The sequence below is a fragment of the Lampetra fluviatilis genome, chromosome 73, assembly GCF_964198595.1.
Source record: "Lampetra fluviatilis chromosome 73, kcLamFluv1.1, whole genome shotgun sequence".
NCBI classification, from domain to species: Eukaryota; Metazoa; Chordata; class Hyperoartia; order Petromyzontiformes; family Petromyzontidae; genus Lampetra; species Lampetra fluviatilis.
The window spans coordinates 3352069-3373868 of record NC_136347.1 but is presented as its reverse complement, the minus strand read 5'-3'; the positions used below and the strand labels follow the sequence as shown (position 1 = coordinate 3373868).

At 55.0% G+C, this 21800-nt stretch overlaps 1 protein-coding gene across 1 annotated transcript; it reads left to right on the top strand.

The window, feature by feature from the left end:
- The first annotated feature begins 16159 nt into the window (after nucleotides 1-16159).
- On the top strand, nucleotides 16160-20933 carry ATOX1 (antioxidant 1 copper chaperone). The gene is made up of 3 exons (XM_078883870.1): nucleotides 16160-16262; nucleotides 17115-17190; nucleotides 19315-20933. Exons 1-3 carry the CDS (start codon nucleotides 16257-16259, stop codon nucleotides 19437-19439), a joined length of 207 nt encoding a protein of 68 aa, XP_078739996.1. The 5' UTR covers nucleotides 16160-16256; the 3' UTR covers nucleotides 19440-20933.
- Nucleotides 20934-21800: the final 867 nt, after the last annotated feature.

Genomic DNA, 21800 nt, shown 5'->3' with positions numbered 1-21800 from the left:
AATACATTTTTTTAATATATTTTTGACAAACGCCGCAGGAGATTGCGAAGCTGTTGGTTACCTCTCGCCTGGAGCGCCGCCGTCGTCTCGGTTGTTGCCGCGAGGAATGAAACAAACAAATGTTGTTGTTGTTGTTCGTTCTTTAAATAAACAATCTCCTCAGAGGCGAGGGTGGAGAGAGCCACTTCGCGCCAACCACGGCGACCATCACTACCACGGGCCACGCTGCCGGAAGTGTAGGCCTCTACTGGCCGGACGTGACGTATCTCGGCTGCGGGTGGGCGGGGCTCTCTCTTGTAGGGGGTGGGGTGATTCCTCTACTTACGAACGCGCGGGTGGGTGATGGGACTCCTCCGCTTACGAACGCTGGAACTAATCCAGCACCACCGTCATCCACAACCACAACAATCACCACCACCACCACCACTACCCACCACCACTACCTACCACCACTACCTACCACCACCACTACTACCCACCACCACCACCCACCTCCACCACCCCCCACCACCACTACCCACCACCACCCACCACCAATCACCACCAACACTACCCACCACCACTACCCACCACCACCACTACCCACCACCACCACTACCCACCACCACCAATCACCACCACCACCCACCACCACCCACCAATCACCACCACTACCCACCACCACTACCCACCACCACCAATCACCACCACCACCCACCACCACCCACCAATCACCACCACTACCCACCACCACTACCCACCACCACCAATCACCACCACCACCCACCACCACCCACCAATCACCACCACTACCCACCACCACTACCCACCACCACCACAATCACCGCCACCACTACCCACCTCCACCACCAATCACCACCACCCACCACCACAACCCACCCAACACCACCCAACACCACCAACACCCAACACCACCAACACCCACCACCACCACAACACCACCACCATATATTATTTTTAATTAGTTTTTTTATTTTCTACCTACGTGACTTTACCGAAAGAACCAAAGAGTGTGGATTCCTGCAGTCACGAAAGTTTCAAATCAACATTGAACCCCCTGTTCTTATTTCTGTTTTCGTGTCTTATTGTGGCGTTTGAAACGAAAGTTTGGCGCGTGACGTCATCCGTCAAGCTTCGTGACGTCATCTCGCGGTGCACGTGCTGGAGCGGACAGGAGAGTCGTGCGCGATGACGTCAACGCGCAGCGGAAGCGTTGTGGACAGGGGGTGTGGATTTGCGTGATGACGTCATCGCGCAGAGGCAGCGATGTGGACAGGGGGTGTGGATTTGCGTGATGACGTCATCGCGCAGAGGAAGCGATGTGGACAGGGGGTGTGGATGTGCGTGATGACGTCATCGCGCAGAGGAAGCGATGTGGACAGGGGGTGTGGATTTGCGTGATGACGTCATCGCGCAGAGGAAGCGATGTGTACAGGGGGTGTGGATTTGCGTGATGACGTCATCGCGCAGAGGAAGCGATGTGGACAGGGGGTGTGGATGTGCGTGATGACGTCATCGCGCAGAGGAAGCGATGTGGACAGGGGGTGTGGATTTGCGTGATGACGTCATCGCGCAGAGGAAGCGATGTGGACAGGGGGTGTGGATTTGCGTGATGACGTCATCGCGCAGAGGAAGCGATGTGGACAGGGGGTGTGGATGTGCGTGATGACGTCATCGCGCAGAGGAAGCGATGTGGACAGGGGGTGTGGATTTGCGTGATGACGTCATCGCGCAGAGGAAGCGATGTGTACAGGGGGTGTGGATTTGCGTGATGACGTCATCGCGCAGAGGAAGCGATGTGGACAGGGGGTGTGGATGTGCGTGATGATGTCATCGCGCAGAGGAAGCGATGTGGACAGGGGGTGTGGATTTGCGTGATGACGTCATCGCGCAGAGGAAGCGATGTGGACAGGGGGTGTGGATTTGCGTGATGACGTCATCGCGCAGAGGAAGCGATGGGGACAGGGGGTGTGGATTTGCGTGATGACGTCATCGCGCAGAGGAAGCGATGTGGACAGGGGGTGTGGATGTGATGACGTCATCGCGCAGAGGAAGCGATGTGGACAGGGGGTGTGGATTTTCGTGATGACGTCATCGCGCAGAGGAAGCGATGTGGACAGGGGGTGTGGATTTGCGTGATGACGTCATCGCGCAGAGGAAGCGTTGTGGACAGGGGGTGTGGATTTGCGTGATGACGTCATCGCGCAGAGGAAGCGATGTGGACAGGGGGTGTGGATTTGCGTGATGATGTCATCGCGCAGAGGAAGAGATGTGGACAGGGGGTGTGGATGTGTGTGATGACGTCATCGCGCAGTGGACGTGATAATAGGTGAGGACGGGTGTGGGATGACGTCATCGCGAACGCGGAAAGGGATGTGGGTCGGACGTGTGTGCGCGATTACGTCATCGTGCAGCGAAAGTGTTGGGGTACCGACGTTTGAGCGAGATGACGTCATCGCGCAGCAGGACGTGAGGTAAGGACTGTGTGTTTTCGATGACGTCATCACGTAGCTGACGTCATGTGGTGAGGACGTGTGTGCACGATGACGTCATCGCGCAGTAGACGTGAAAGCGTGACAAAGAGGCGCGTGCGTGATGATATCATCCCGCAGTGGACGAGGTGCTGCGAATGTTGACGTACGTGCCACGTTACGTCATCGCGCAGTGGACGCGATGACGTCATTTAGACGTGCGCGCGTTATTACGTCATCGCGTCCGCCGCGACGACGGTCAATGAGAATCAGGGCGACCAGGCCCGGCCATTAAACGACGTAAAACACGTCATCAAGCTGTGAAGACGTGGTGACGTCATGACGCCTCCCGCGTAATGACGTCACCACGCCGTGCGCACTCGCATGACGTCCCCCGTTGAACGGGCACTAGGGGGAGGGGGGCGTGGCAACCGCTACCCGCGTCGTGACGTCATCGCGCGCGCGAGCGGCTGTTTGCTAGATGACGTCACGGCGATAGTTAACTACGCGATGACGTCATTACGCCCTCTCTTTAAAAAGGGTCTCCATGCCGTTGACAATTCCACGTTCTCATGGCGGGTTCCAGGTTCCATCCACGTACTGACGCCATGCCAGTCTGCAGTGTCTCACCACCCAGTGTCTCACCACCCAGTGTCTCACTACCCAGTGTCTCACTACCCAGTGTCTCACTAGCAGTGTCTCACCACCCAGTGTCTCACTACCCAGTGTCTCACTACCCAGTGTCTCACCACCCAGTGTCTCACTACCCAGTGTCTCACTACCCAGTGTCTCACTAGCAGTGTCTCACTACCCAGTGTCTTACTAGCAGTGTCTCACTACCCAGTGTCTCACTACCCAGTGTCTCACTACCCAGTGTCTCACTAGCAGTGTCTCACTACCCAGTGTCTTACTAGCAGTGTCTCACTACCCAGTGTCTCACTAGCAGTGTCAGTGTCTCACTACCCAGTGTCTCACCACCCAGTGTCTCACTACCCAGTGTCTCACTACCCAGTGTCTCACCACCCAGTGTCTCACTACCCAGTGTCTCACTACCCAGTGTCTCACTAGCAGTGTCTCACTACCCAGTGTCTCACTACCCAGTGTCAGTGTCTCACTACCCAGTGTCTCACCACCCAGTGTCTCACTACCCAGTGTCTCACTAGCAGTGTCTCACTACCCAGTGTCTCACTAGCAGTGTCTCACTACCCAGTGTCTCACTACCCAGTGTCAGTGTCTCACTACCCAGTGTCTCACTACCCAGTGTCTCACCACCCAGTGTCTCACTACCCAGTGTCTCACTACCCAGTGTCTCACTAGCAGTGTCTCACTACCCAGTGTCTTACTAGCAGTGTCTCACTACCCAGTGTCTCACTACCCAGTGTCTCACTACCCAGTGTCTCACTAGCAGTGTCTCACTACCCAGTGTCTTACTAGCAGTGTCTCACTACCCAGTGTCTCACTACCCAGTGTCTCACTAGCAGTGTCTCACTACCCAGTGTCTTACTAGCAGTGTCTCACTACCCAGTGTCTCACTACCCAGTGTCTTACTAGCAGTGTCTCACCACCCAGTGTCTCACTACCCAGTGTCTCACTACCCAGTGTCTCACTAGCAGTGTCTCACTACCCAGTGTCTTACTAGCAGTGTCTCACTACCCAGTGTCTCACTAGCAGTGTCTCACTACCCAGTGTCTTACTAGCAGTGTCTCACCACCCAGTGTCTCACCACCCAGTGTCTCACTACCCAGTGTCTCGCTACCCAGTGTCTCACTACCCAGTGTCTCACTACCCAGTGTCTCACCACCCAGTGTCTCACCACCCAGTGTCTCACTACCCAGTGTCTCACCACCCAGTGTCTCACTACCCAGTGTCTCACTACCCAGTGTCTCACCACCCAGTGTCTCACTACCCAGTGTCTCACTACCCAGTGTCTCACCACCCAGTGTCTCACTACCCAGTGTCTCACCCAGTGTCTCACTACCCAGTGTCTCACCACCCAGTGTCTCACTACCCAGTGTCTCACTACCCAGTGTCTCACCCAGTGTCTCACCACCCAGTGTCTCACTACCCAGTGTCTCACTACCCAGTGTCTCACCCAGTGTCTCACTACCCAGTGTCTCACCACCCAGTGTCTCACCACCCAGTGTCTCACTAGCAGTGTCTCACCACCCAGTGTCTCACCACCCAGTGTCTCACTACCAAGTGTCTCTCTACCCAGTGTCTCACTAGCAGTGTCTCACCACCCAGTGTCTCACTACCCAGTGTCTCACTAGCAGTGTCTCACTACCCAGTGTCTCACTACCCAGTGTCTCACTACCCAGTGTCTCACTACCCAGTGTCAGTGTCTCACTACCCAGTGTCTCACTACCCAGTGTCTCACCACCCAGTGTCTCACTACCCAGTGTCTCACTACCCAGTGTCTCACTAGCAGTGTCTCACTACCCAGTGTCTTACTAGCAGTGTCTCACTACCCAGTGTCTCACTACCCAGTGTCTCACTACCCAGTGTCTCACTAGCAGTGTCTCACTACCCAGTGTCTTACTAGCAGTGTCTCACTACCCAGTGTCTCACTACCCAGTGTCTTACTAGCAGTGTCTCACCACCCAGTGTCTCACTACCCAGTGTCTCACTACCCAGTGTCTCACTAGCAGTGTCTCACTACCCAGTGTCTTACTAGCAGTGTCTCACTACCCAGTGTCTCACTACCCAGTGTCTCACCCAGTGTCTCACCACCCAGTGTCTCACTACCCAGTGTCTCACTACCCAGTGTCTCACCCAGTGTCTCACTACCCAGTGTCTCACCACCCAGTGTCTCACCACCCAGTGTCTCACTAGCAGTGTCTCACCACCCAGTGTCTCACCACCCAGTGTCTCACTACCAAGTGTCTCTCTACCCAGTGTCTCACTAGCAGTGTCTCACCACCCAGTGTCTCACTACCCAGTGTCTCACTAGCAGTGTCTCACTACCCAGTGTCTCACTACCCAGTGTCTCACTACCCAGTGTCTCACTACCCAGTGTCAGTGTCTCACTACCCAGTGTCTCACTACCCAGTGTCTCACCACCCAGTGTCTCACTACCCAGTGTCTCACTACCCAGTGTCTCACTAGCAGTGTCTCACTACCCAGTGTCTTACTAGCAGTGTCTCACTACCCAGTGTCTCACTACCCAGTGTCTCACTACCCAGTGTCTCACTAGCAGTGTCTCACTACCCAGTGTCTTACTAGCAGTGTCTCACTACCCAGTGTCTCACTACCCAGTGTCTTACTAGCAGTGTCTCACCACCCAGTGTCTCACTACCCAGTGTCTCACTACCCAGTGTCTCACTAGCAGTGTCTCACTACCCAGTGTCTTACTAGCAGTGTCTCACTACCCAGTGTCTCACTAGCAGTGTCTCACTACCCAGTGTCTTACTAGCAGTGTCTCACCACCCAGTGTCTCACTACCCAGTGTCTCACTACCCAGTGTCTCACCACCCAGTGTCTCACTACCCAGTGTCTCACCCAGTGTCTCACTACCCAGTGTCTCACCACCCAGTGTCTCACTACCCAGTGTCTCACTACCCAGTGTCTCACCCAGTGTCTCACCACCCAGTGTCTCACTACCCAGTGTCTCACTACCCAGTGTCTCACCCAGTGTCTCACTACCCAGTGTCTCACCACCCAGTGTCTCACCACCCAGTGTCTCACTAGCAGTGTCTCACCACCCAGTGTCTCACCACCCAGTGTCTCACTACCAAGTGTCTCTCTACCCAGTGTCTCACTAGCAGTGTCTCACCACCCAGTGTCTCACTACCCAGTGTCTCACTAGCAGTGTCTCACTACCCAGTGTCTCACTACCCAGTGTCTCACCACCCAGTGTCTCACCACCCAGTGTCTCACTACCCAGTGTCTCACCACCCAGTGTCTCACCACCCAGTGTCTCACCACCCAGTGTCTCTCTACCCAGTGTCTCACCACCAGTGTCTCACTACCCAGTGTCTCACCACCCAGTGTCTCTCTACCCAGTGTCTCACCACCAGTGTCTCACTACCCAGTGTCTCACTACCCAGTGTCTCACCACCAGTGTCTCACCACCCAGTGTCTCACTACCCAGTGTCTCACCACCCAGTGTCTCACCACCCAGTGTCTCACTACCCAGTGTCTCACCACCCAGTGTCTCACCTACCCAGTGTCTCACCACCCAGTGTCTCACTACCCAGTGTCTCACCACCCAGTGTCTCACTACCCAGTGTCTCACTACCCAGTGTCTCACCACCCAGTGTCTCACCACCCAGTGTCTCACCACCCAGTGTCTCACCACCCAGTGTCTCACCACCCAGTGTCTCACCACCCAGTGTCTCACCACCCAGTGTCTCACTACCAGTGTCTCACCTACCCAGTGTCTCACTACCCCAGTGTCTCACTACCAGTGTCTCACCACCCAGTGTCTCACCACCCAGTGTCTCACTCCAGTGTCTCACCACCCAGTGTCTCACCACCCAGTGTCTCACCACCCAGTGTCTCACCACCCAGTGTCTCACCACCCAGTGTCTCACACCCAGTGTCCTCACCACCCAGTGTCTCACCACCCAGTGTCTCACCTACCCAGTGTCTCACTACCAGTGCTCTCACCACCCAGTGTCTCACCACCCAGTGGTCTCACTACCCAGTGTCTCACACCCAGTGCTCCCACCCAGTGTCTCACACCCCATGTGTCTCACTACCAGTGTCTCACTTACCCAGTGTCTCACCACCCAGTGTCTCACTACCCAGTGTCTCACCACCAGTGTCTCACACCCAGTGTCTCACTACCCAGTGTCTCACTACCCAGTGTCTCACTACCCAGTGTCTCACCACCCAGTGTCTCACTACCCAGTGTCTCACTACCCAGTGTCTCACCACCCAGTGTCTCACCACCCAGTGTCTCACTACCCAGTGTCTCACCACCCAGTGTCTCACCACCCAGTGTCTCACCCACCCAGTGTCTCACTACCCAGTGTCTCACTACCCAGTGTCTCACCACCCAGTGTCTCACCACCCAGTGTCTCACCACCCAGTGTCTCACCACCCAGTGTCTCACCACCCAGTGTCTCACTACCCAGTGTCTCACCACCCAGTGTCTCACTACCCAGTGTCTCACTACCCAGTGTCTCACCACCCAGTGTCTCACTACCCAGTGTCTCACTACCCAGTGTCTCACCACCCAGTGTCTCACTACCCAGTGTCTCACCACCCAGTGTCTCACCACCCAGTGTCTCACCACCCAGTGTCTCACTACCCAGTGTCTCACCACCAGTGTCTCACCACCCAGTGTCTCACCACCCAGTGTCTCACTACCCAGTGTCTCACCACCCAGTGTCTCACCACCCAGTGTCTCACCTACCCCAGTGTCTCACTACCCAGTGTCTCACTACCCAGTGTCTCACCACCCAGTGTCTCACCTACCCAGTGTCTCACTACCCAGTGTCTCACCACCAGTGTCTCACTACCCAGTGTCTCACCTACCCAGTGTCTCACTACCCAGTGTCTCACCACCCAGTGTCTCACTACCCAGTGTCTCACCACCCAGTGTCTCACCACCAGTGTCTCACCACCCAGTGTCTCACTACCCAGTGTCTCACTACCCAGTGTCTCACCACCCAGTGTCTCACTACCCAGTGTCTCACTACCCAGTGTCTCACCACCCAGTGTCTCACTACCCAGTGTCTCACCACCCAGTGTCTCACCACCCAGTGTCTCACTACCCAGTGTCTCACTACCCAGTGTCTCACCACCAGTGTCTCACCACCCAGTGTCTCACCTACCCAGTGTCTCACTACCCAGTGTCTCACCACCCAGTGTCTCACCACCCAGTGTCTCACTACCCAGTGTCTCACTACCCAGTGTCTCACCACCCAGTGTCTCACCACCCAGTGTCTCACTACCCAGTGTCTCACTACCCAGTGTCTCACCACCCAGTGTCTCACCACCCAGTTTCTCACTCACCCAGTGTCTCACTACCCAGTGTCTCACTACCCAGTGTCTCACCACCAGTGTCTCACCACCCAGTGTCTCACCTACCCAGTGTCTCACTACCCAGTGTCTCACCACCAGTGTCTCACCACCCAGTGTCTCACTACCCAGTGTCTCACTACCCAGTGTCTCACTACCCAGTGTCTCACCACCCAGTGTCTCACTACCCAGTGTCTCACTACCCCAGTGTCTCACTACCCAGTGTCTCACCACCCAGTGTCTCACTACCCAGTGTCTCACCCAGTGTCTCACACCCAGTGTCTCACTACCCAGTGTCTCACTACCCAGTGTCTCACTACCCAGTGTCTCACCACCCAGTGTCTCACCACCAGTGTCTCACCACCCAGTGTCTCACCACCCAGTGTCTCACTACCCAGTGTCTCACCACCCAGGTGTCTCACCACCCAGTGTCTCACTACCCAGTGTCTCACTACCCAGTGTCTCACTACCCAGTGTCTCACCACCCAGTGTCTCACTACCCAGTGTCTCACCACACCAGTGTCTCACCACCCAGTGTCTCACTACCCAGTGTCCCCAGTGTCTCACTACCCAGTGTCTCACTAGCAGTGTCTCACTACCCAGTGTCTCACTACCCAGTGTCTCACCACCCAGTGTCTCACCACCCAGTGTCTCACTACCCAGTGTCTCACCACCCAGTGTCTCACCACCCAGTGTCTCACCACCCAGTGTCTCTCTACCCAGTGTCTCACCACCAGTGTCTCACTACCCAGTGTCTCACCACCCAGTGTCTCTCTACCCAGTGTCTCACCACCAGTGTCTCACTACCCAGTGTCTCACTACCCAGTGTCTCACCACCAGTGTCTCACCACCCAGTGTCTCACTACCCAGTGTCTCACCACCCAGTGTCTCACCACCCAGTGTCTCACTACCCAGTGTCTCACCACCCAGTGTCTCTCTACCCAGTGTCTCACCACCAGTGTCTCACTACCCAGTGTCTCACCACCAGTGTCTCACTACCCAGTGTCTCACTAGCCAGTGTCTCTCTACCCAGTGTCTCACTACCCAGTGTCTCACCACCCAGTGTCTCACTACCCAGTGTCTCACCACCCAGTGTCTCACCACCCAGTGTCTCACTACCCAGTGTCTCACTACCCAGTGTCTCACCACCAGTGTCTCACCACCCAGTGTCTCACCACCCAGTGTCTCACCACCAGTGTCTCACCACCCAGTGTCTCACTACCCAGTGTCTCACCACCAGTGTCTCACCACCCAGTGTCTCACCACCCAGTGTCTCACCACCAGTGTCTCACCACCCAGTGTCTCACTACCCAGTGTCTCACTACCCAGTGTCTCACGGTGTCTCTCTACCCAATGTCTCACCACCCAGTGTCTCACTACCCAGTGTCTCTCTACCCAGTGTCTCACTACCCAGTGTCTCTCTACCCAGTGTCTCACCACCAGTGTCTCACCACCCAGTGTCTCTCTACCCAGTGTCTCACTACCCAGTGTCTCACGGTGTCTCTCTACCCAGTGTCTCACCACCAGTGTCTCACGGTGTCTCACGGTGTCTCACTACCCAGTGTCTCACCACCCAGTGTCAGCTCAGAGAACAACGCCACAAGGTGACCAGTACAGGGGCAATGCCACACGGATCAGAGTATTTATCGCTGCAACTTCCTTGCCACTGTAGTAGGTTCGAATTAGGTGCACACACACGCAACTTGGAGGCAACACTATTTATTAAACGGTAAATAATATAACACTCTATATGAGGTGGTGACCACCTTCCTCAACTCACTAACACTCTGGAACACGACACAGACTGGACCAGGCAGGCAACGGCCTGCCTGGCCCAGGACGACGACTCGGGACTTGACGACCGAAGATGTCTTCACCTTGGAGTACAGTACAACAGCAGCTTCGCTCTGCGTTCACACCACGCTTATATTTGGTTTGGCGTGGCTGGCTCCGCCCCGGCGTGGCTGGCTCTCTTCAGGCCACGCCTCCCTTCCCAGGACACGCCTCACTTCCCCCACCTCTGGGAGGGTCCGGATCCCTCCACCACGTGACCCCCCAGGCACCCCCTTGGGGCCCCCAGCCTTCGTACGGGCCGACACAGTAGTGACCTTTCTCTGTCACTACATCACCCCCCCCTGTATAAACACACAGCCGTCCCCGGCTGTAACACCTGTGAAACATCGAAAAGGTGTGCCTCCGAACCAACAACATCAATAAATGACCGGCGACCGATAAGAAATACAATCACGTAATATATACAGAATCGACGAGGGTAAAAGGGAACCGCATAGAAAACGGGGAATTAACAACAATTATACATGAAAACTGGCTAACCCACTTACGCTCCAGCACAGCCCCCCCCACCCCCCCGTTAGAATCACGCATGCAATGACAGTCACCCGTTAGCACCCCCCCGCCTTTCCGACGTGGCGTCACAACTAGTAGCACGCGTCGGCCATATCGGGGGGGGGAATTTCCATGTTACCACCCCACCGCCTTTCCGACGCGGCGTCACAACCAGTAGCACGCGTCGGCCATATCGGGGGGGGGGGAATTTCCATGTTACCACCCCACCGCCTTTCCGACGCGGCGTCACAACCAGTAGCACACGTCGGCCATATCGGTGGGATTTTAACCCAGTCTCTCTCCAAGACTCGCATCGCAGCATATAGCTGTACCGACCGAGCTGAGACCCAGTCTCTCTCCAAGACTCGCATCGCAGCATATAACTGTACCGACCGAGCTGAGACGACCCATCGTTCACTCATTGCACAACATGCACCCTAACAACTGAGGGATACAGTCCCAACGTAACAGGACAACTCCACCTGAACCTTGCGAATCTCCAGCCCACTGTTTCAACGCACCTCCGAGTGTCTCACTCTCCGGGCCGTCAGGTCAAGCCATCAGACACAGCATGATGGGACCACACTCTCTGAGCCATGTGAGCGCACAGCCCACTTGGCTAGACAAGCCACGCAGTGTCTCGATCTCCGGGCTGTCAGGTCAAGCTGTCAGACAGCATGACGGGACCACACTCTCTGAGCCATGTGAGCGCACAGCCCACTAGGCTAGACAAGCCACGGAGTGTCTCAATCTCCGGGCTGTCAGGTCAAGCCGTCAGACACAGCATGACGGGACCACACTCCCCGAGCCATGTGAGCGCACAGCCCACTAGGCTAGACAAGCCACGGAGTGTCTCGATCTCCGGGCTGTCAGGTCAAGCCATCAGCCATTGCATGACGGGACCACACTCTGAGCCCTGTGAGCGCACAGCCCACTAGGCTAGACATACCACGGAGTGTTTCAATCTCCGGGCTGTCAGGTCAAGCCGTCAGCCATTGCATGACGGGACCACACTCTCCGAGCCATGTGAGCGCACAGCCCACTAGGCTAGACATGCCACGGAGTGTTTCAATCTCCGGGCTGTCAGGTCAAGCCGTCAGCCATTGCATGACGGGACCACAACGTTCATGTTAGACACGCAACACTCACTGGGCCATCCTGGTCAGGACCTGCGCCCCAAGATAAGTGACAGCCAGCACCACAATTACAAATCCCTGGCAGCATGTCACCATCGCAATTTAACACCATCACAACACATACAATTTGAATTATGATCCCCCACAGAACTGATCCAATGCCGAACAGGTACGCACAATTTGTGACGATCCCGAATATTCAATGGTCACAACAATACACCTCACATCCCGTATCCGTACACATCTCCGAGACTCGCATTGCAGCATGCAGCTGTACCAACCGAGTGGAGAGAGCAACGCAATTTGACAGCAATTAACGGAAACGCACCCCCGATCGATGTAGAACACAAGGGGCATTCCCGCACAAAATACATCATCTGTGCAACAATGGACAGGAGCCAACCAGTGAGGTTGAAACACACCGAACCTGTCATTTGAAAAACCCCTTCAACATTAACCATGGGACTCAGGGCATTCGAATTTTGAGAGCAAAACAATACACAAACCCCAAGAATCGCCGAATTGATTAATACAGTATATGCAGTATATGAATTTCGTAGTCAATCATTTGGTGCAATGCTCCATCCAGTCCCCACATGGCAACACACACAATCACTACTCCAGACAATCCGTACATAGTAAATAATCACAAGCAAGTACCCAACAGTCCATACACTGTTAACAATTCCAAGCAAAGCTCCATACGGTCTGTACCTTGGCAAAAATGACGATCAAAGTTTCTTACAGTTACACGTGGCAATCACGAGCGAAACTCCATACAGTATACACAATAACAACGGCGATTTCGCAACAAAACGATGTAACAACACGAGTCATTAACACGGCAACATACAGGATATCAACGGAGCTCGGGACACCAACACGAATTAATCATTAACTACACCCCGAAGATACCGATCTCGACGCCGTAATTAACAGCAACACTTGTTACAAGCAGAAACCCCCATGGTCGCCGCGTCAATTTATCACGCACACAACCGGACGAACACGCTCCGCAACCCAGCGAGTTAAAAAAAAACACACGCGATCGCAACCCGGCGCACGTAAGATGGGTGAAGATTATCATTATTTTTTTTTTCTTGGGGCCGGGTGCTTGTCATGTCACGACTCGCCTGGCAAACTGTGAATAGTGGAGGGCGGCAAGGTGGAGCACTGGGACGGCCCGAAGAATCTTTCATGGTGAACACGGCCTGCTCTTGCGAACCCATCCACCTCTCGCGCTCGAGCTGAAGACTGGAACTCCCCCTCTGCAGGCGTTGATGTCGGCGGGAGCGGCATTTCAGCAGCAGGAGCGGCGTTCCCGCCGCCGAAATGGCGGGAGCGGCGCTTTGGCGGGAACCGCGCCCCGACCAGCCGCCGAAATGGCGGGAACCGCGTGGCCCGCATGGCCGGGCCTCCCCTGCCAGCCCCCGCAGCGACGATGGTGTCCTCTCCCCGCGGCTCCGTCGCTCCATTCCCGATGGCGGCGAAGCAGCAGTGTGGTGCCAGTCCCGCCGCTCCGCGCGCAGCGCCATCTCTCTCTCTCTCTGTCACCGGGGCTGCCATCCCCGGGGCTGTCCGAAGGATGGTCGTCACACCGTCCCCGTTGTACGAAGGCGTCCAGGTGAGTTGTATATTTGTTTTTCGTGTGCCCATTTTACTTCCCTAGGATAACACCTAGCAATATTTATTTTTCCAACTTCTGACGCCAAATGTAGTAGGTTCGAATTAGGTGCACACACACGCAACTTGGAGGCAACACTATTTATTAAACGGTAAATAATATAACACTCTATATGAGGTGGTGACCACCTTCCTCAACTCACTAACACTCTGGAACACGACACAGACTGGACCAGGCAGGCAACGGCCTGCCTGGCCCAGGACGACGACTCGGGACTTGACGACCGAAGATGTCTTCACCTTGGAGTACAGTACAACAGCAGCTTCGCTCTGCGTTCACACCACGCTTATATTTGGTTTGGCGTGGCTGGCTCCGCCCCGGCGTGGCTGGCTCTCTTCAGGCCACGCCTCCCTTCCCAGGACACGCCTCACTTCCCCCACCTCTGGGAGGGTCCGGATCCCTCCACCACGTGACCCCCCAGGCACCCCCTTGGGGCCCCCAGCCTTCGTACGGGCCGACACAGTAGTGACCTTTCTCTGTCACTACACCACTATCAGAATGCAAGAATTGGCTGGCCATAATAAAACAGCGGTTAGTACAAAGGTAATCATTTCTCACGCTCAACCACGAGACTTTGGTTTTTCTTCAGAGGCTAGTTCAACGTCACGAGATTTTACGCTTTTCCTTAATGATCTGCCAGCTACTCATTCATTGGACACGTGCAGTTAGTTTGCTGGAGGGCGACTGCCAAGGTGCACCTAGCCTGGCACTGGCCCGTGTCACTCACTCACCCATTCACTCACCCATCAGTTCATTTCTTCTCTAGCCCGTGTTACTCACCCACTCACTCACCCACCCACTCACTCACCCACTTACCCACTCACCCACTTACCCACCCACTCACTCACCCACCCACTCACCCACTCACCCACCAACTCACCTACCCACTCACTCACCCACCCACTCACCCACCCACCCACTCACCCACCAACTCACCCACCCACTCACTCACGCACCGACTCACTCACCCACCCATCCACTCACCTACTCACCCACCCACTCACTTACCCGCTCACTCACTCACCCACCCACCCACTCACTCACCCACTCACCCACCCACTCACCCACCTACTCACCCACCCATCTACCCACTCACCCACCCACTCACTCACTCACCCACCCACTCACTCACCCACCCACTTACTCAACCACTCACTCACTCAACCGCTCACTCACCCACCCACCTACTCACCCACCCACTCACTCACCCGCTCACTCACCCACTCACTCACCCATTCACCCACTCACCCACCAGTCCATCTCTTCTCTAGCCCGTGTCACTCACTCACTCAGCCACTCACTCACCCACTCACTCACCCACCCACCCACTCACCCACTCACTCACCCACTTACCCACCAGCCCATCTCTTCTCTGGCCCGTGTCACTCACTCACCCACTCACTCACTCACCCACTCACTCACTCACCCACTCACTCACTCACTCACCCACTCACTCACTCACCCACTCACTCACCCACTCACCCACTCACCCACCCACTCACCGACCCACTCACCCACCAGTTCCCCATTCACCCACCAACACACCCACTCACTCACTCACCCAACCACTCACCCACTCACTCACCCTCCAGCCCATCTCTTCTCTGGCCCGTGTCACTCACTCACCCACTCACCCACCCACACACTCACCCACCCACTCACTCACCCACCAACCCACTCACACCACCCACTCACCCACCCATTCACCCACCCACTCACTCACCCACCCACTCACTCACGCACTCATCCACTCACCCACTCACTCACCCACTCACTCACCCACCCACTCACTCACCCACTCACTCACTCACTCACCCACCCACTCACCCACCCACTCACCCACCCATTCAACCACCCACTCACCCATTCACCCACTCACTCACTCACCCACTCACCCACCCACTCACTCACCCACCCACTCACCCACCCATTCACTCCCCCACCCACCCACCCACTCACTCACCCACCCACCCACCCACTCACTCACCCACCCACCCACTCACACCACCCACTCACCTACCCACTCCCTATCACCGATAGAAAGTTGGTCAGCTATTGGTCCACAGATTGCCACATCGAAAAGTGCAACTCATTAAACCGAACCAAATATCACGAAGTTCAAATCAACGTTAAGAGTGATGCGTGTGGATTCAAAAAGAGCTTTTTAGCACTTCGGATTTCTCCGGAATAAATAAATAATTTGAAGATGACGTCAGCGGCGCTCCTGATTGGTTCATTTGGCCCTCCCCCCCCCCCCTTGCATAAATTAGAAGGACCCCACCTCCCGCCCCGCCCCCGCCGGATCAAACGGTCGCCCGCGGCATCCGCCTGTAAATAAAAGTAAAAATATTCATTTATCTTTTCAAAAACAAAAACATTTCGGTGACATTCACCGTGATAGATATACATTTCTAAATATAAGAAACGTTTCCTTTTCACGCAAGCGTCGCAACCGACACGTTGCGATTCGTTAAAAAAATATAATAATTTTTGTTGTTAATTATTAACGAGTCAGGCGCCCCATTTTTTTTTTATCACCACCCAGGACAGCTATAAAGTTGAAGTGTTGGCACCTATCAGGACCCCCCCACTCCCACCCGACTCGCCGGTCAGCTGCAAGCCGGAGCTGCGTGCTGCCCACTCGACGTTACCATGACGGTAAAGTCACCACGTTACCCCCCCCCCCCCCCACTCTTCGTAACTTCGTATTCAGCTACCTGGCATACTACAACAACAACAACAACCATCGCGGTGGTTGATGGGCGCTGTAGTGATCGAAGGGTCGTGGCCTGAAACGTCTAAACGTGTCCATGGCAGCCGTGCAGAGGGATGTGTGTAGTAGTGAACATCGCTAGCACTGGGGGAGACAAAGGCGGCCGGGCGTGGTGCTGGCCACCCACCCCCTCGTGTACCGTTCCGGCCTTCATAGGTGCTCGCTAACAGCACTTGCCCCTACAGTCTGTTAAGGCTTTACGGGGGATCTTTGTTATCTTTGTGTGTCTGTGTGTGTGTGTGTGTCTGTGTGTGTGTGTCACTGTGTGTGTCACTGTGTGTGTGTGTCACTGTGTGTGTGTGTCACTGTGTGTGTGTGTCTGTGTGTGTGTGTGTCTGTGTGTGTGTCTGTGTGTCACTGTGTGTGTGTGTGTCACTGTCTGTGTGTGTCTGTGTGTGTGTGTGTCTGTGTGTGTGTCACTGTGTGTGTGTGTCACTGTGTGTGTGTGTCACTGTGTGTGTGTGTCTGTGTGTGTGTGTCACTGTGTGTGTGTCACTGTGTGTGTGTGTCACTGTGTGTGTGTGTCACTGTGTGTGTGTGTCACTGTGTGTGTGTCACTGTGTGTGTGTGTGTCTGTGTGTGTTTCACTGTGTGTGTGTGTGTGTCACTGTGTGTGTGTCACTGTGTGTGTGTGTCACTGTGTGTGTTTCACTGTGTGTGTGTGTGTGTCACTGTGTGTGTGTGTGTGTCACTGTGTGTGTGTGTGTGTGTCACTGTGTGTGTGTGTCTGTGTGTAGAAGGAGGAGTTCTTTGTTGACATGACCTGTGAAGGCTGCTCTGGGGCGGTCACTCGCGTCCTCAACAAACTGGGAGGTACGTGGCAAAGTGGTGGTGGTTGTGGTGGTGGTGGTTGTGGTGGTTGTGGTGGTGGTGATGGGGACAGTGGTGATGGGGAGAGTGGTGGTAGTAGTGGTGGTGGTGATGATGGTGGTGGTGGTGACAGTGGTGGTTGTGGTGGTGGTTGTGGTGGTGGTGGTGGTTGTGGTGGTGGTTGTGGTTCAGGAGGTAGTAGTGCTATGGTGGTGTTAGTGTGGTGGTTGATGTGGTGGTGACGGTGGTTGTAGTGGTGGTGACAGTGGTGGTGGTGGCGGTGGTGATGGTGGTGGTAGTTTACATCTCCTAGCCACCGTGATGATGATGATGAGAGAGAGACGCAGACTCCAAATATACAGCAGCAGCAGCAGGCGTCGTCAGGGTCAGGATGGAACCCACGACCTCCTGCGCACCAGGCGAGGTAGTCAACATCTCTCAGTGTCTGGGATTGAACCCACGACCTCCTGTGTACCAGGCGAGGTAGTCAACATCTCTCAGTGTCTGGGATCGAACCCACGACCTCCTGCACACCAGGCGAGGTAGTCAACATCTCTCAGTGTCTGGGATTGAACCCACGACCTCCTGTGCACCAGGCGAGGTAGTCAACATCTCTCAGTGTCTGGGATTGAACCCACGACCTCCTGCACACCAGGCGAGGTAGTCAACATCTCTCAGTGTCTGGGATCGAACCCACGACCTCCTGTGTACCAGGCGAGGTAGTCAACATCTCTCAGTGTCTGGGATCGAACCCACGACCTCCTGCACACCAGGCGAGGTAGTCAACATCTCTCAGTGTCTGGGATCGAACCCACGACCTCCTGCACACCAGGCGAGGTAGTCAACATCTCTCAGTGTCTGGGATTGAACCCACGACCTCCTGTGCACCAGGCGAGGTAGTCAACATCTCTCAGTGTCTGGGATTGAACCCACGACCTCCTGCACACCAGGCGAGGTAGTCAACATCTCTCAGTGTCTGGGATCGAACCCACGACCTCCTGTGTACCAGGCGAGGTAGTCAACATCTCTCAGTGTCTGGGATCGAACCCACGACCTCCTGCACACCAGGCGAGGTAGTCAACATCTCTCAGTGTCTGGGATTGAACCCACGACCTCCTGTGCACCAGGCGAGGTAGTCAACATCTCTCAGTGTCTGGGATTGAACCCACGACCTCCTGTGTACCAGGCGAGGTAGTCAACATCTCTCAGGGTCTGGGATTGAACCCACGACCTCCTGCGTACCAGGCGAGGTAGTCAACATCTCTCAGTGTCTGGGATTGAACCCACGACCTCCTGTGTACCAGGCGAGGTAGTCAACATCTCTCAGTGTCTGGGATTGAACCCACGACCTCCTGTAGACCGGGCGAGGTAGTCAACATCTCTCAGTGTCTGGGATTGAACCCACAACCTCCTGTGTACCAGGCGAGGTAGTCAACATCTCTCAGTGTCTGGGATTGAACCCACGACCTCCTGTAGACCGGGCGAGGTAGTCAACATCTCTCAGTGTCTGGGATTGAACCCACGACCTCCTGTGTACCAGGCGAGGTAGTTGACATCTCAGTGTCTGAGATTGAACCCACGACCTCCTGTGTACCAGGGCGAGGTAGTCAACATCTCTCAGTGTCTGAGATTGAACCCACGACCTCCTGTGTAGCAGGCGAGGTAGTCAACATCTCTCAGTGTCTGGGATTGAACCCACGACCTCCTGTAGACCGGGCGAGGTTGTCAACATCTCTCAGTGTCTGGGATCGAACCCACGACCTCATGTGCACCAGGCGAGGTAGTCAACATCTCTCAGGGTCTGGGATTGAACCCACGACCTCCTGCGTACCAGGCGAGGTAGTCAACATCTCTCAGTGTCTGGGATTGAACCACGACCTCCTGTGCACCAGGGCGAGGTAGTCAACATCTCGCAGTGTCTGGGATCGAACCCACGACCTCCTGTACACCAGGCGAGGTAGTCAACATCTGTTGTTGTTGTTGTTGTGGTTGTTGCTGTTGTTGTGGTGGTGTAATCCAGGGGTCAAATTTGAGATGGAACCCACGACCTCCTGCGTACCAGGCGAGGTAGTCAACATCTTTTGTTGTTGATGTTGCTGTTGTTGTTGTGGTGGTGGTGTAACCCAGGGGTCGAGTTCAAGATCGACCTTGCCAACAAGTTGGTGGTGATCGAGTCTCAGCACAGCGCGCAGCTGCTGCTGGACACGCTGCTCAAGACGGGGAAGGAGGCAGCTTACCGCGGGCCCAAGTGATGGTGGGGCTGGGGGGCGGGGAGAGGGGTGAGGGGGAGGGGAGACGCATGATCATGTCCATCACCACCATCATCATCACCATCATCATCATCATCACCGTCATCATCATCATCATCGTCACCATCATCATCACCATCATCATCACCCCCACCACCACCACCATCACCACCACCACCATCACCACCCCCATCACCACCCCCACCACCACCATCACCACCACCACCATCACCACCACCATCCCCACAACCCCCATCACCATCACCACCACCACCACCACCACACCCCCCCCACACCGCCCCCGTCACCACCACCACCACCCCCACCACCACCATCACCACCACCACCCCCACCACCACCATCCCCACCACCCCCACCACCACCACCATCACCACCACCATCCCCACAACCCCCATCACCACCACCACCACCCCCATCACCACCACCACCCCCACCACCACCATCCCCACCATCCCCACCACCACCACCATCACCACCACCATCCCCACAACCCCCATCACCACCACCACCACCACGCCCCCCCCACACCGCCCCCGTCACATGGACGCTGTCCCCCGGGCTAACCCCCCCCCCCCCTCCCGCGTTGTTGATGTCACGGCGTGGGGGCGGCCATGACAGGTGTCGTGTGGAGTTTTGGTTTGTGCATTTCTGTGGCCACGTTCCCTTTAGTCGCTTAACCTCTAACCCTTGACCCCAAACCCCCATGACCCCTAACCCCCATAGCTGCTAACCCTTGACCGCTAACCCCCATAACCGCTAACTCCTAACTGCTAACCCTTGACCTCTAACTCTTGACCCCTAACCCCCATAACCGCTAACTTCTAACTGCTAACCCTTGACCTCTAACCCTTGACCCCTAACCCCCATAACCGCTAACTCCTAACTGCTAACCCTTGACCTCTAACCCTTGACCGCTAACCCCCATAACCGCCAACCCCCATAACCGCTAACTCCTAACTGCTAACCCTTGACCTCTAACCCTTAACCGCTAACTCCTAACTGCTAACCCTTGACCTCTAACCCTTAACCGCTAACTCCTAACTGCTAACCCTTGACCTCTAACCCTTAACCGCAAACTCCTAACCACGCTAACTCAGCTGACCTCTAACCTCTGACCCCTGTTAACCGCTAACCCCAAATCCGTGAAGCCCGTACCCTGGGCCGTCGATAGGGGGGGGGGGGGGAGGGGTGCGGAGCCCCTGGGCACGAACGTTGCCTGAACGTTGGCTGAACGTTGCCGTCGTTGTGAGATATTTGACAAGCGAATTAAACGTTACCTGAACGTTGGCTGTACGTTGCCGTCGTTGTGAGATATTTGACAAGCGAATTAAACGTTACCTGAACGTTGGCTGTACGTTGCCGTCGTTGTGAGGGATTTGACGAGCGAATTAAACGTTACCTGAACGTTGGCTGTACGTTGCCGTCGTTGTGAGATATTTGACGAGCGAATTAAACGTTACCTGAACGTTGGCTGAACGTTGCCTGTACGTTGCCGTCATTGTGAGATATTTGACGAGCGAATTAAACGTTACCTGAACGTTGGCTGAACGTTGCCTGTACGTTGCCGTCATTGTGAGAGATTTGACGAGCGAATTGAACGTTGCCTGGATGTTGCCTGAACGTTGCCTGTACGTTGCCGTCATTGTGAGGGATTTGACGAGCGAATTAAACGTTACCTGAACGTTGGCTGAACGTTGCCGTCATTGTGAGGGATTTGACGAGCGAATTAAACGTTACCTGAACGTTGCCTGTACGTTGCCGTCATTGTGAGGGATTTGACGAGCGAATTAAACGTTACCTGAACGTTGGCTGAACGTTGCCGTCATTGTGAGAGATTTGACGAGCGAATTTAACGTTGTCTGGGTGTTGCCTGAACGTTGCCTGAACGTTGCCTGGATGTTGCCGTCATTGTGAGATATTTGTCGAGCGAATTGAACGTTGTCTGGATGTTGCCTGAACGTTGCCTGAACGTTGGCTGGACGTTGCTGTCATTGTGAGAGATTTGACAAGCGAATTAAACGTTGTCTGAACGTTGCCTGAACGTTGGCTGAACGTTGCCGTCGTTGTGAGATATTTGACAAGCGAATTAAACGTTGCCTGAACGTTGGCTGAACGTTGCCGTCATTGTGAGATATTTGACAAGCGAATTAAACGTTGCCTGAACGTTGGCTGAACGTTGCCGTCATTGTGAGATATTTGACGAGCGAATTGAACGTTGCCTGAACGTTGCCTGAACGTTGGCTGAACGTTGCCGTCGTTGTGAGATATTTGACAAGCGAATTAAACGTTGCCTGAACGTTGGCTGAACGTTGCCGTCATTGTGAGATATTTGACAAGCGAATT